Below are 16,645 nucleotides of genomic sequence, written 5' to 3'. Positions count from 1 at the left end.
TCAATGGTATTGGGAAGCAAAACTACTGAGTTTTGAGAAATTCATTATTACCTCTACACAGCATGAACTATTAATTTATAGGATAAAAGTATCTGATAAAGCATCTGGATAACCATGAGAGGAAATACAAGCTCTGATGTGTGCCAAAGCTGTTGTGAATAAAACCCATTACTGCTGTAAATACCAGCCACATGGTCTAGTGTGTACACCAGACTGAATTAGTTCCGTGCATCTATCACAGTTAAATTCCCATATTCATGAAAGTGCATATCTTAGGATGCAGATAAGCTAATCTAAATTTTTATTGAAAGACATTGTGATTTCACAGTCTAGTCAAAAAGCGATATTATCTAGAAGTTCTTTTAGCTATTCTCCCAATAAATTTCATACCCTCTGAAAGAGAAAGACTCTCCTTATTGCTAAGTGAAAGACAGACAAGGGCAAGGAACAGGAACTCATGTCTCTATTTTTTCTATAAAAAAAAGTCTTCCTCAAATTTCTTTTTGTTAGCAAAATCATAAACATTTTGTACATAAGCAAGAGGCAAAAAGCCTGTTATTTCAGGTCATGCCCTCTGCATTTCCCATGTTTCCTTTAAAAAATAATTCTCTCACTGAACTGAATCTTCATAGTGTAGCTTGCCTGAGGTGTAAAGTCTGTCATGCCCTTCTCACTGAATTATTTACTCACACATTTTCGTTGTTGAAGGGCTAATCCTAGGTGCTGGTGCTGCAAGACCTGCAGCTCCAGCCACCTCACACCCCACCAAATTCCTGGTAGGAAATCACGGGGCTTGGCTGCCTACGCTGCCCACAGCACTCATCCATCTCAACCAGCCCAGTGCTCTCATAAATAAAATCTGCTGGAGTCAGGCAGAAAAACACAGACCACTGGAAAAGCCTCAAGAACTCAAAGTTCATGTAAAACAACAAAGAAAAACTGGAGAAAGAGATATATTGAATGCAGCTTATGGACGTAGGCCTGTGGCTTATCCATGGTGATAGCAGCATCCTTCAGAAGGATGGGAGAAGGTGGGGGGAAGGCACAAAAGGTTCAGTGGGAAACGTGGCAGAAGCAGCTGTGAAGTGAAGGAGTGAAAGGAGATCCCAACATGGGAAATGACAACAGAATGTGAAGAACTTACAGGAAATGCGAGGAAAACAAAGAGACAAGGCAGCCCTGTGGGGACCAGGAGAGAAATTAAAGGCTTTAGAAAAAAAAAAAGTAAGGATAGACAAAAACCCAGACTCTTTGCAAGAAATACTCTGACAGAAGCAATAACTTCTATTTGTTAGTGATATTATCTCCTTTACAAACTCTTTGGCTTATGCTCTTCCTTTGCAACACAGAGGACTACTGCCCTCATTGACGCCAGCCCTGCAAGCTACTCAGGAGAACTGTACAGCAGAATAAAAGCTCCAGCGTGGCTCAATGCACTTGTTCTGCTGAGTCCAGTAAAGCCTGTTTGGTCCAGCTGCCAGCAGGGATCAAGGAGAAACAAGGTGATGGGGGAAGCTGAGGGAGAGATGAACTTTTCCATCAACCTACTCCATGATGAAACCCCCAACTTTGCCTGGTTTCTGAAAAATTATAACACTGAAATACCTCTGTGAAGAAGTCAGTAACTTTTTTAGCAGTGAAAATGCTGGTGAGAACTGAAGAATGGGCAAACCCTAAGCTATGGCTCTCCATCTCCTGGAAGCAAGGGGAATTGACTCCAGACTGAAAAATCAGCCTTTCAGCTCCCAAGGATAGCAGAAGTGAAACAGCTATTTACTTACCACACATTTGTATGGACGGTACTTATGGGCAGCTACCTGTTCAGAACCACCTGCAAGTTTGAAACGTATAAGATTTTTGGTGTCCCATTTTAAGTTGTTTTCAATTTGATCATCAAAATGTTGTTGAAGCTTCCAGAAACCTCAGTGACAGCCAGGATTAGTCAGCACTGCTGAAAATAGTCTCCCCATTGCCTTAAAGAAGACACACACAAATAGAAAATACCTGCAAAATCAGAGGCCCTTGAAACCTTTGAACTTAAAGACAATCATTTTAGGAAACCCAGACCTGGTTTTGCTCTACATATGCAAAGTCCAGAGAGTCTGTCAGGTGTTACATCTATATGGACACTGACATCTTTTGACAGATGCTATGTTCTTTCTCTAGATATCTGTATTTTGGGTGCATGCAAAGGTGCTGTGAGGTTTGATTATTTACCATTGACATGGCAGCTGCAAATGACAGCTCTACAAACTTGTGACTGTTCCCCGAAGCACTGGTTTACAGGCTGGAATGAAAGCATTGTTTGCAGACTGCAGTCAAGGGAAGACTTGAATGTTTATTGTGAGCAACAAATTCAGAAACAATAAAATGAGCTCTATTTCCTTCCAAAAGAAAATTCAAAGCAAAAAAAGATGCAAAAAGAACTCTTAAAGCCAGTCTGTAATTCAATGCAACCTGTCAAGATCCTGGTACTTGTAGTGCTTGTAGATACTTACAGAACATAAACCACAAAAAGTTTGCCCTTGTAATATTGACCTTGGGCTCTAAATCTGAGCACAGAAACCTGCTATTAAACGTCTGCAAATGGGGCCAGTAAATCTCAAACAAGTCCAATGCTTAAGGTGAAACCCATCAAGTGCCTGAAAGTGGAAGCACCTGAAATATTAGTAGTTTTTTAAATATGAGGCCACGCAATGTTCAAATAGTTTTGAACCCAAACTTTGATGCCCTTTGTTCCCACTTAATGCCATGGCAAGGAAAGACAATAGCATCAGGAAAGCATCACTGTTCGGGATCCAGCAATATCTGTGTCACAACAGCTTCCCTCTCCTTCACATTAATTTGTTTCTCTTTGTTTCCTGGCAGCATGCTGAAGTATCTACTTGCAGTCAACCACCTGAGACACACTTCTTTCAGCACTGACACACCAGAAACCAACCTGGGCTGAGTGGGTAGATGTCATTGTCGGCCCCAAAGAACAGATTGCGTGTCAGCTTGCGAGGATCAACCTTCTGAGGGGTGGATGAGGCTGGACAGAGGGAGAACCTGCGACGAAGAAAGTTCTCCTCCTTCATGGCATGAGCTGTGGGGGTTTTCTGAAAAAGGAAGATAGAAATAACCGTTCATTTCAAGACACAGGAAATCGAAGCTTCACACTCAGATGACTCTGCTGCTTCAAAGCCACCTAATTCTATGCAGTGTGCCAGATCCTTTTTATAGAGTGCCAGAAGGCTATGTAGAAGAAAAAAATGAAAGTCAAATTAGTTTGAAGCTACCAATTTGCTGACTCGCAGTATATGCAAAATGCAAGGAAGCAGGACACTGCTCCTTGGTGAATCCAGGCAGTATAACACTCTCCTACCTACAGGGATATACCTAGGATAACAGCTACTTACTGGGTTTATCCAGTGCACAGCAGCTAAAATTCTTTCTTTTTCTTAATGTTTTGAAGCCTTTTTCATAAACGTAACTCCATTGGTGTCAGCAGAGTTACACCATCTCTGCATAAACCATCATTTAAGCTGAGCTGCACGGAGGAAGACCAGCTGCATTGACTGTAGAGAGCAGCAAGCAGAGAGAACACCAGTGTCACTCCTGTCCTTATTTCCTATTACAGTACATATAAATAATTTGTTTTCTTTAAAATGGTAGTTAGATCAGTCTTGCAGTTTGATCAATAAGATAAACTTTGCTACTCTGTGAGGGTAAAGAACAGCATTTGTCTCCCCAAAAGCCTCTCTGCATCCCCATACAAGAGCCTGGTGGTACAGTGCTCTTTATCACCACTTGGCTAATGCATTAGACTACCCTGGCTGGAATTAAAGGTTTCTTTTATACCCATACAACAAGCAGTTCTTTCTTACCCATTACAAACAGATATCATGACTGTCTCCTTCCTGAGTTACAAGCTTTATTCTCTCCCCATGTGCAGCCAGAGGCACGGCTCTTGCTAGCAGTAGAAAGCGTTAACCCAGCCTTTGGATGGGCACAAGGTCTGCTGCTTCTCTGGGGGACGGATATTGCAGTAAGATAGTACACATTTCCTGAAAAGACCCTTCAAGTTTTCCTGTGTCTTTTAGGTTACTGTGAAAGCAAAGGGGAAAAAGTTGCCCAGAGTCGCAGTGCAGACTGGAAGGGTAGGACCAGAATATATGTAAGGTGACTTGTGTGGCACTAGCTGGAAAATGGGCTGATTAAGGATGATTACTACCCCGATGCTCGCATCAAACACCCCAATTTAACGGGAAATACCCAGTGACTTCTTGGAGCTCAGCGTTCACAGCTGAGACACCACGCAGTGGGATGCCACAAACATGTCCCAGTTTGAGAACCTCTCCTCCTGTGTTTTACCTGAGCTCTGTCCCTCCACCTGCCCTGCTGATCCCTGTAGAAAACAGTGAAATGTTTCAGGTTTTGCAAATCTTTTCATATTTGTTTACATAGTAGGCTGCATCAACCTTGTAAATTAGCTGTGACTCAAAAAGGCGAGACAAAATCTGTTTCTTCTTTCCTGCAAGAGGAAAGTGTCCAAGAGTTTAGTTTGATCAAAACCAGTCTAGAGTCCAACAATGAGCATGGACAACCAAAACCACTTTTAGCAGTAAGTCTTTCTGAATCCAGCTCACCATGCTGGGATGGGTGAGCCATCACATGTGAGGGTCTGTAACATCCAAAAAGGGGCTAATCATAGAAACTTAGAATCACTAGGTTGGAAAGGACTCACTGGATCATTGAGTCCAACCATTCCTAACAATCCCTAAACCATGCCCCTCAGCACCTCATCCACTCATCCCCTAAATACCTCCAGGGAAGGTGACTCAACCACCTCCCTGAGCAGCCTGTTCCAGTGTCCAATGACTCTTTCTGTGAAAAATGTTTTCCTGATGTCCAGCCTGAACCTCCCCTGGAGGAGCTTGAGGCCATTCCCTCTTGTCCTGTCCCCTGTCACCTGGGAGAAGAGGCCAGCTCCCTCCTCTCCGCAACCTCCTTTCACGGAGCTGTAGAGAGCAATATGGTCTCCCCTCAGCCTCCTCTTCTCCAGGCTAAACAACCCCAGCTCTCTCAGCCGCTCCTCATAAGACTTGTTCTCCAGCCCCCTCACCAGCTTCGTTGCTCATGTCTGGACACACTCCAGTGTCTCAACATCCTTCTTGTGGTGAGGGGTCCAGAACTGAACACAGTACTCAAGGTGCGGTCTCACCAGTGCTGAGTACAGAGGGAGAATAACCTCCCTGGACCTGCTGGTCATGCCATTTCTGGTACAAGCCAAGATGCCATTGGCCTTCTTGGCCACCTGGGCACACTGTTGGGTCATGCTCAGTTGGCTGTCAACCAACACCCCTAGGCCCTTCTCCTCCAGGCAGCTTTCTAGCCAGACTTCTCCTAGTCTGTACACTGCACAGGGTTGTCGTGTCCCAAGCGTAGGACCCAGCATTTGGCCTTGTTGAACCTCATGCCATTGGTCTCAGCCCAGCGGTCCAGCCTGTTCAGATCCCTTTGCAGAGCCTCTCTACCCTCCAGCAGATCCACGCTTCCACCCAGCTTAGTGTCATCTGCAAATTTGCTAAGGGTGCACTCAATGCCTAATGTCTAGCAGGACATTATAGGACTCCCCCAGGCCACACAGCTGCAGTTTGAAGAGGATGTGTGTCCCCTGCTGGCTTGCATCACCTGTGGAGGATGAACTAAGTTCTGTGCAGTGCTCTGAGGACACAATGTTTCCTAAAAGCCCTATACATTATTACACCCCTTCCTGTGAATCGGCTATAAGACACTACAGATTCAGCAGAAGCATTTCAACACACCTACTTCACATAACTCTCAGTGAAGGCCTTGTATTTGAACACCAGGATACTGCAGGCTGGATGGGGCTGCCATGGAACTACTCTTCACGCAGCGCATCATGCGAGGCTGTTTCAGGCCAATGATGTGTGATGACAGCCAGGTGAAATGAAGCAGCTGCAGTGCTTTCCATTCACTGTTGCCCTGCCTCCTGTCAATTCAACTGCCCAGCAACCCCCCGTGCAAACATATGTCTGGGCTCAGAAAGTCCTGAGGTTCCCAATGTGACCAACAGCATCTCCAAAGCAGCAGGTAACTTAGCTACCCAACGTTTGGCAATGCAAATAGCTCTTTTTTCATATAGACACACTTGACTGCATACAGTTGGGTGGGGAGAAGATGCAAAATTAAAACTAACTTTGAAAGCAAAAAAGAGAGAGAGGAGGAAAATGCAGCTAGTTACATGTCTGAAAGCAAAATATTTAAAAATAATCCAGGTCTAAATAGCTGTGTTTGGAATGTTAACACTGAGCTATTTTCTGCCCTTGTTCCCAGAAAGGCTGTCTCAACACTCTGCCTCTGGAACTGCTCATAAGTGGCTCAGAGCAAAAGCAGATCCATGGCATACTCCCCCCAAAAAGCAGTGACCTGGCAAGGTCAAGCCAATTGTGCAGGAAGTTGCTCAGAAATCCAAGGTCGATCCAGTGGAAAACAGGCTGGGGAACAAGTTACAAATATAAAACATCCATCCATCTGGCTCTTATGCTCCGCTCTCATGGTGGAGACTGTTCTTGACAGGGTAACCAAAAGGCTGCCTTCAACATCATTTTGTCTCAGCAAACCCGTGAGCCACATCAGTGGAGAACTGCCAGCCAGCTCACACTGATATTGGTGGCAAAACCTTCCCAGGTACCAGAGCTCGAGCAGGCTGTATATAAGGTTGGACATACCAGAACACAAGTTTTTTCAGCTGCTGTTGTGTTTACCACTCAGAGAGACTCTAATGTTTCCCTCACCTATGATTTCACACTATTCAAACACAGAATAATTGACAGAACTATTGTGCTGATGCTGTCTTCCCCACATTTATTTAAGCCACGGGCCTGGCAGCAAGCAATCTGGATGCCTTGCTCAACTGGGAACAGCCATTGGGCAATAACAAAGGAAAAGACTTTTCTCAAGTCTGTAATGTGCTTTGGCTCTTCCTTTACATATCTTAATACAAACTTGTGGCAGCAGCTCATCTCTTTTTAACCGCAAAGATCAATCTGAGTAAGTTCCTCTTAACCGGGTCCTTATTGACAGAAGACCTCGCAGCAACCAAAGCTCCCTGAGAAGCATCAGTGGCGCCTTGTCTGCCAACCACACACATGCAACCAGGCAACACATCATGTCACCAACATCCTGGCCTGTTTTTTAAGGATTATCTAGCACTGTGTTGCTTCATCACACACACACAGATCCTTGCTACATTTAACCCTCATCCACACAGGATCTTATGCCACCCACATTTTCATAGGCTTCACTCCAACTAGAGGCCAACAGCAACACAGCCTCTTGTTCCATGTTCTATATAGTGTGCAGGCAGTCCAACTTTCTTTTCCTTCACTTAGGGTAAAACAGAAGAATTCTTGGCTTGCAGTTCATTCCCCAAGACTGCGCCATCTTAGATTACCATGACATTTTTTTCAGAGAAAGGCTGAGACGGACAGGCTCAATCGACAAGATGTTACCTCAGTATGTAGTGCAAAGCACAGCACAAAGTCATAGAAAAGGCTTTTTTTGTTTGTTTGGTTTTGGGGGGGTATTATATATCAGACACTTTTTTTCCTTTGTGGGAGAAAATATAGTTCACACTATTAAGATTCTGCAATACATCTGAAATATTTGTCTTAGTTTCCAGAACATATCACTGCGTGTGTCTACATCTGCATCTATCCTGCTTTATCCTCCTTCCCAATGACTTTCATACCATTGGCCAAAGTCAAGAAAATCTGACATACGTTAAAAAACTTGAAAATACTAGCTTCTTAACAGCTATGTGAAAACCAGTGGCTAAAAAAAGGAAGAAAACTACCGTTGTCCTTTGAAAGAAGGGTGGGACTATGAACCCAGCTATTACCAAACATCAGCAAATCCAACATAAGCCACAAATTCATAAGAAAATGAGGCTTTCGGCTTACTTACTCCGAGAGCTACAGTTACATCTGTCCATAAGCATCTGTCTGCCCAAGCTGGCTTCAAATTACAAAAAGCTCATAAGAGTTGTAGAGGATGCTGAAAAGTAGGTGCCAGGGGCAATTTTCCCAAGGGATGTAATAGGAAAGTCAGAGGTAGGTCCAATGTTTTTCACAACAGGGCTCTTCAGACACCTAAATAATACAGCTCAGAATCACCTGTGCAAGACAGGAGGCTCTGAAGGGTTCCAAGAATATAGCCTTGTACTAAATCTACTTTGTACTATTAATGTGTGATTACCTAGAAAACATACAAAAATCCACTGAGGATAAAGTATCTGATAAGAAATAAGCAACCATAGAAGATATATTTCTAGACATGAATGCTTGTGAGCCTCAAATTTTGCATGACTGATTGGAGGACAACGTTGTTGTGAAGGCCAAATCTACTTAAAAATCAGTATTTTTGGAGGTTGCTTCAGGACATGGCAGATGCTTCACAAAAACCATTTCTGTGGGGGTTTGAGAAATAGTGAAAATGTAAAAGTCAAAACTGGGCCAGAATTGCAGAAGGCCAAAAATTGCCATTATGTTACCAAACCACCTACATAAGGCAAGACAACATTTCACCAAAGGCTCCTGTGTTCCCTCTAAATCCGGCAGATGAGATGGAGAACTGCCCAAGAAAGACACAAAGTCTTGATTTGAAAACATCAGTGTATGCACAAAACCATAAGCCTTATTATGAAGCTAACCTCACTTTGAAAATCTTCACTCTAGCTCTTGCATGAATGTATCTGTTTTTTAGCCAGATAAGGCTAAAAGTACTTAAAGCACCCTCAAGTTTGCAGGTCAGGTCATTTTCTGGCCTTCTATTCTGTGCTCTCGATCATAACAATGAAGGAAAGGTATTACAGAGTGTATCGACAGAGCCACTAAACAGTATTTTTCAGGATTGCCCTGTTTGCGTTGACAGCTCTCTAAGCAGTAATGGGCTATTAAATGTGGGCTGTTCAATGGAGCTTAAATAGGAATAAATAATTCACAAGAAATACACTTCTTGCAAAGCCTGTCTTTGAGATCACGAAAAATACAGCAAATGAAAAGTCTGCGTCAAACCCCCATGACACACTGGACAATAAAAGGGGTGAACTTAACAAGAGGCAGTTGCCAAATGGCACTCCCAGGTGGCTTCAGGAACAATCAGCAAAAGAGCAATGGGGCAAGAATAAAAGTTATTTTATCAGCAAGCCTTGTAGCTACAATTAAAGCCAATCTGAACTGCCAGCGCTCTCCTCTTCTGGCACCAGACCCATTTTGGGTGAAGGCAGCAACTAATACATTTACAGATGATCAGTGTTGATGCAGATGCCTTTCACACAGCTGCTCTGCATTTTGAGCCTTTTGTGTCTGCTGAGAAGATAGTGGCAGCTTTCAGCATCAGGCCCAGGGCTTTTTGGGATGGAATTTTCCTGGCTTCATCTTTAAATTTTCTAAGTTCCTGATATATAATTACTACACAGCTAAACATTGTGCACACATTATGCTGCCCCTACCCTCTGCAAACTAGTGGGTAGGCTGGTTTGCTTACTCTCATTTTCAGCTTTTTAAAATAGATTGGAAATATGTACATCTCTATAAATACTTAATTAAGGGTTTTACATAGTCAAGAAGGCTGTGCTAGTTAGGAGGTCTCTTAATTTATTCAAGGCTTGTTTCAAATAACCTTTTCTTTTTATGGTCACTAAATATTTCCCAGAAATCAAATGAAACCATATTTTATAGCCACAGCAGTCATTCACTCCCGAATCCGCATCAATAAGGAAAATGACATCTAAAGGCACTGATATTTCCTGATTCAATTAACCCTGAGGAGGTAAAAATTCCATGAATGAAAAGAGAAGGCAAATTGTTAGCGGATACATTTCCAGCGATTAACATCCTAAGTATTCACAAGGAAAAACAGCAGTACAGATCCTCAACAAGGGTGACTTATTAGTTCAGTGGGGCACTGGTGATTTACAACAGCTGAAAAACTACAATCAATTCAGAAATCCTGTGAAATCTGTTTCTGAAAGCTATTCCTAAAATATCTATTTACAAGATACATAATTGGATAACCAACCTCCTAACAAGAGTTAAATAAAACCTGATACAGCAGGAAGTGCCTGAGTGGGAAATTTTTTTCTCTACCTAATTCATATTTTTTGGTTATGAATATGGCAAAATACACACATTACAGATAACACTGAATGTTCTGGGCTGTCATGCTGTTAGCTGGAACCTGAAGCAATAAGGCTTCACAATAGGTGTCAGTTATCTTTAAGGCCCCTTCCAACTCAAACTATTTTATGATTCTATGCCCCAGAACTGTGGCGGTCCGCTGTTTCTCTGTAATGTTGGCAAGGAGACTTTTCCTTACCAGTGGCGGTCCCCAGTGTGTTCATACTATACCACGTCCTGCCCCGTTGGTTCCCAAACCAGTCCCAGCAGCTTGATGGAGTCCCACTCTTTTGATCCTTCATGGTTTTCAGATGAATACACAGAAATGCTGGTACTGCAGGAGTGCTCCAAGGACTGCCGTACCTCTGCTGCATGCCATATCACTCAGCTAAATGATCAGTTCAGGCCGGAAAATAAAATAACATGGGCTGCTGAAGACACCCATGTGCAACAAAGGAACCAAGTTACAAAAAGATAAAGCTACAGACAGCTTTATTAAGATTCCAAACAACACGAAGGATTTCTCTCAGCTTCTCGGGCAAGCTCAGGAATGTGGCTAGTTCATCCCTACACCCTTACTCGAAGATCACATGCCCTGCAGAGTCCTTAAAGCTGCCTTTCTCATGCTGTTTTTTGGAAGATACCTACCACAGCCAGCCCCAGCAATCTGCTCTAGCTCTCTCCAAGAACAGAAGAGCAACTGCTTTCTATCACTTCCTGCTTCTCCGTCCGCCTTTTCCTGCACTGGGCAGTGAAAATGATGTCAGGAGACAAAACTATTTCCTCCTTTAATTCTCTGTAAGATGTCTTGATTAATGTTTCCTTTGTACACACCAGAACATTTGCAGCTTTAGGCACACCAGCAGCACTTACACACATAATCTTCTCACAACTAATCTCTTTCTACAGTGTACAAAGACCACAAACAGAAAAAACTACAAGCAAAAGCAGGTGCTGAATGCCTACATTGAGGAAAAAAAGTCCCAGATAATTAGTCTTGGGGATCTCTATTTAACTCTGGACTAAGAAATTTGCAGGTAGGGTCAAAAAGGGCAAAACATTTTTATTGGACGTGTAGGAAAAGCTCATCTTAAGAATCACCTCTGGTTTGGATAAATATCTCCAGTGAGCAGGAGCCACGGTGTGTTTGGGAAAGGGATCATGTGACCTTATGGCTCAGAAATGAGCATTGCACTAAGTATCAAATACACAATCCTCCTGTTTTTTGTCTTAAAACACTTGCAATTTACTCTGTAAAGATGATCCTAGAGATTTATTCTGACTAAGAATATTGAGTGGGTCATTGAAATGAATGCTTAATGATTTTTAAATCTACCTCCTCTGCCCTTTAAACTGTTAATTGATTGTTATGCAGAAGGCTGCTAATTTAACAAAGCATATTACATTTCCCACTAGCACTGAGAGGCTTCTCCCAAGTTAGCACTTTCACTGGTCTTTCCCCCTGCTAACTGCATAGCTCATACCTTACTTGCTGTAATTACAACTAGTACATCAACATTAATTACTTCCCTAATAACAGCAGTTGCATGCAGCACTGAAGGTTTTACTCATACTACCAAATGGATAATAAAGTCCCCAGCACTCTGTGAAAGCCAGGAGTATCTTTCCTGCAGACCTTTGTCTTAACCCCTCACTTTATTTTCAATAAAACATATTTTGCATAATCCCCTTTAGAATCTGATTCTATGGAAGGCATCTCTACGGAATAAAGCTCATGCAAGGTATTCCCTTAAACCACCAATCTATGCAGGAAGGCAAGGTGCTTTCTTTGAATCCTCTTCAGCCCTTTAATCCCATGTTCTAATATATTCAATTGAAGACAACCAAAAGGTAAATCATAGCTGTTAAGCATACGTAAGCACCTGAATGCTTAGGCATCTTACTGAATTTTTAGTTTACCATTATTTGTTACTGGTATCTCTAGAAGGCATTCTTTTAAGCAGGAGAACAAAGTCAAATTGCAATTAGCAACGACTCTCCACTAAAATGTAATGTACAACCAAGCACATGTGCAACGTGGAGGAAAAAAACATGGCATCACAGATCACAATTGATCTCCCGATGCAGTTTTTCTAACACACTACCAACAAATTTCAGTTAGGATCCACTTTGAAATAAATCTAGGAACCATATTTGTGCCTCTAAGTTTCTGTTTATGCAGAAATATTTATATCCTTCTTTAAATTAAGGTTTCATCTAGATGACACAATTATTCATGTGACTATCACAGCTGCTTCTTGGTAGTGAACTCAAGAGGCTGTTTGAGATATATTTACAACAAAATTAGGGTATAAGAGCAACTCAGACACATGTAAATAAATTACCTTTGAGCTACCTAGTTGGAGTAGGGATAACAGCATGGTCACAATAGTAAGGCATACAAGGCAGGCTAGAAATTGTATCTGAGAAAGAATACATGGCCAGATGATTCTGAAATCTGTGCTGATGTCTGCTAATAAACAAGCTTGTTCAAGTGTTCTGGTGAGCAGATATAAGCCACCATCACACCTCACCTGCAATACAGATGACTTTTGAGTTCCCACTGCTTGTGCTGGAAGTGTGGGCACAGCTCCTGGCCAGCCTACAGCAGCTGGCAGCACACACTCAAGCCAAAAGGCAATACTCCCTTTGACTTCTATACGTGCAAGACTCAAGCACAGAGACGCGGCATGAGGTTAGGTAATAAAAAGCAGTATTAAAAGCTTTGTGCTAGTTAAGGAAACAACTGCTTGGTTATGCACAATTCAATACAAATACTATTAGGGCCAAATAAGATTGGACAATAAGACAATAAGATTGTACTCAAAAAACGTCCACCTGAAAAGCAGAGTTGAAGTACTCTGCTTCCTTTTTACTGGTCTTATTAATATTGATAGCTCATCCACCAGTGACATTTTTTGTTTGAGGCACACTGTGAACATATCTCCAAGACTGAGCACTTCAGGGAGCAAGTCTCTGAGTCCTGTGAACTGTATTAATGAGTTACATAATTGTAAACCATGTCCACCTTTGACACATTGAGCTTTCCAGTAATTGCCTATAACTCAGAACACAGGCTAGTTGGGGAACCGATATCCCCATGTGCCCTGAAGTTTTTTATGCATTGTTCGTAACAACCTCTGATGACCTCCCATGCAGTCCTTTTAAACTGCTGCTGATGCCCTAAGTGAACAGCTTGGTAATAACGCAGCTTTTCCTAGCGGTACCTTAGCGGCTAGAGACCCCAGGCTGTGGTCAGGGTTACCCTGGTGGAGTTCACCACAACTAGCTTTCAGAAGAAGCAGCCTGGCCCCATGTGACACCAGCTGTCCCCATTACCTGGCGGAGGGCTCCACTGAGCATGGCCCTTTGCTGGGGGTGACAGGATTTGGGATAGGCCCATGCCAGTGAGGGAAGTATGGTATCAGGTACACAGAAACACTAGTGAGACATTCACCTAGTTGCTTTAGCTAAAGCTCTTAGAGATTTAAAGCCGTGACAAGAAAACATCTCTTTGGATAGGCATGCAGTTACATCATTTGCAAACAGGCCACATCTTCAAGGTTGCTTTGATATTTTCCTTTAAAAAGAGCATATAAAAGAGCATCATTACAGCCTCATATCACTATCTAAATCACACAATGAGATCATATTCCCTTTATAATGCAAGGATCCTACTTCAAGCTTTAATGACATTTAAAAACCCCAGACTACCACAAGCCTCACTGATGGCTTTCTATGATATCCACCTCTGCCTTTATATAATTAAATCTAGAAAAGATTGTGCTTTGGGGCTACACTCCCACCACACAACTACAAGGAAATACCAAACTAATTTTAAGACCCGCTTTCATGCTTGCTACGCCCTCCTGACATTATTCCCTTGTTTGTGGAATACTGCCCCCTTGTAACAAAGTTAAAAAAAAAAAAAAATAGACTTGCATTTCTAGTCCTCTTGAGCCATTTTCTAAACTCCAAAGCGAACTTCAACATGGGACTAAGTTAAGATTAATGGTAGGAAAGGATGTTTACAAACCAACCAGAGTGGATCAATGTCATAAAGATATCCAGGAATCAGTTCCAGATTATTTATGTCATGAGCATCTACACTCCCAAACACATGCTCACAAAGAATGAAATGGATGATACTGAATGTCAAGAATATTAGAAGTATCTTTCTACCTTGATCTCCTATGTATACACATAGTACACTTCTACCCAATGTCTTTGACACCAAGGCCACTAAATTACAGATGACTTAGCCCATCTGCTTCTGAAGAACAGCTAAGCAATAGAGAAGTGACCACATGCCATGGCACGGTGCTCCAATCAGGCTGAATTTTCCACTCCTTTGCTTGACAGATTCAAATGGGCTTTGTAAACCTCAGGGGCTTTCAAAGGAGGGCTGAATAAACAAGACCAAATAAATTTTAAGGAAGTGTATCTATTTTTGAAGATATCCTTCCACGCCCCTGGTCAGGCTTTAGAGACTTTTGGGCACTCTAGCAAGATCTGCTGTACACTAGTTTAAATTTAGCATCCACCTATACTTCAGCCTCTCTCCTTGAAACTCTACAGGAAATTAATATACTGTGTATTTTTGCATAAACTTCGCTGTTTCTCAGAGACGAGAGCATCAAGCTCTTCCTTCAACAATAGTTAAAAGATGGCACTGCAATTATTTTGGTCCTAGATTTTTAATTAAAAATCTCTGTGGGAGAAAGGAAACTAGACAACCCACAAAGACCATTTAAGGTGGAGTTTATGCTGTGCTAAATGAGCCCAAAGGACTCAAACTGCGCCCAGGCTGATGCAGCATGCACAACAAAACCCACTCTCAGCTTCAGTTCTTAAGCCAAAAACTTTTCTGTGCCTGTCTCTCAATCCTTCCCTCTCTCCCAGTTTATCTGTGAATTATCCAGTGAAAACAAGCAAACAGGATAAACTCTTTGCACCGGCACTTACCTTTAATTCAATCTGACGGAGCTTTAGGCACGCAGGTGAATGAACACACCCACCTCATACAAATTTAACTATGCATTTGTCTTTGCTGATCTCCTACCTGTTCAAATAATACTATCCTAATATTTTTGCTGGTGACTACTCTGGTATTGTGCAACTATCCCACTACGAGATGTAGCCAGGTGCGTGCTCAGCACAAGCCAGAGAGAAACTCTTTGTGTGAGTTATCTGCCATAAGCTAAAGCCCTGGAGAAAGCAGAGTTTTCCTGCGAGAAAGCAGTTATGTCAGAGTGTGCATTTTGCCTCTGAACTAATTTCAATGAAAAATGAATGTCCCCAAGTGACTTAAGTGTGCTTTGTAGTGATTGCAAGCTTCCTTTTTAAGAGCATTTAACACATCTCAGTGGTAATTAGTTGGAAACACCTGATAACTAAGACCTGAGTCACCTTTCCCGATAGTGTTTTCTATACTGAAATAGTACCAATGGTGGCAGTGAAATTCCTCCTTGCTGGTGCCAGTGTAAGCCAAGGCAGGATCCAGCTCCCAGTCTCATAGGCAGCAAACTTCACAACACAGCTCTTGACAAAAGATGACAAATCTGAAAGCTGTGGAATTCAGAAAGAGGACTCTTCTCATCACTTTAAAGTTAATCTATACTGACACCAGCTTTTTTTGTCACTGAATGGAAATATCCAAGAAAAAAAACCCCAAACAAACAGAAACAAACCAGTACTGCTTGGCTACAAACACTGACAACTGGAAATACAAGGGGGAGGAGGGAGCGATTGAAAGCAACCCTGCCTGGAGAGCTGAGACTCCCCAGCAGGGCAGGGTAAGGAAAGTGCTACCCATGCAGCACAACACTGACACAAGGATGTCTACACCAGCTCCAGCATTGTCACAAAGGAGGGAGGAGAGCACAAAGGAGGATATGGAGAACAAGAGGCACCTGCAGACCCCATCTATAGATTATGGATCACACTGATCTTCAACAGCTCCATGTCAAAAGTGTCAAGATGGCTTTAAACAAACAAACAAAAATCCCTGCCTCCCACATAAACAGAGCTGAGGCCTGGCAAAGAAGGAATATCAGGTCCTCAGCATCCAGACTGGCCCTGGCTGAAAGGAAGCCAAACACAATGCAGTCAAGTCACAGCATTTTCTTTATCGCTGCGCTAAGAGCAGCCAGACAATGCTTTCCAATACAGACCACAGCAATTTATCACAGAGAGACAGGAGTTAGCAGGAAACAGTCTCATTATTTCCTCTACAAAAGGGAAGTAGCAAGGAGAATGGCTAAAAGGTGACAGACAGATTTTATGAAGCTGGATTTCAGCCCTGCTCAGGGCTGACCAGCTCATCTTTTGCACACCAGAAAAAAGTGATAGGCTTCAACTGTGTAGGTCTTACAAAATAGGAGTTAGAGCTGTTGCATGATAACTTTTCCAAGAGAAACAAACCAAGGCAAATGAAAATATTTCAACAGCAACTGTGCTGC

At 42.5% G+C, this 16,645-nt stretch overlaps 1 protein-coding gene across 5 annotated transcripts in view; it reads right to left on the bottom strand.

Moving 5' to 3' along the window:
* The window catches only part of OSBPL5 (oxysterol binding protein like 5), a 172,829-nt gene that overhangs the window by 54,159 nt on the left and 102,025 nt on the right, over window positions 1-16,645 (bottom strand). For all 5 annotated transcript variants that reach the window (XM_054066982.1, XM_054066983.1, XM_054066987.1 and 2 more), the window contains exon 2: window positions 2,942-3,098. In XM_054066982.1, the coding sequence (XP_053922957.1) occupies window positions 2,942-3,098 (157 nt within the window). The remainder of the gene's footprint in view (window positions 1-2,941; window positions 3,099-16,645) is intronic.

This window comes from Cuculus canorus, chromosome 5, assembly GCF_017976375.1.
Source record: "Cuculus canorus isolate bCucCan1 chromosome 5, bCucCan1.pri, whole genome shotgun sequence".
In the NCBI taxonomy this organism is placed as follows: domain Eukaryota; kingdom Metazoa; phylum Chordata; class Aves; order Cuculiformes; family Cuculidae; genus Cuculus; species Cuculus canorus.
Note: the sequence above shows the minus strand (reverse complement) of the source record. Positions and strands in the feature narration are given on the sequence as shown.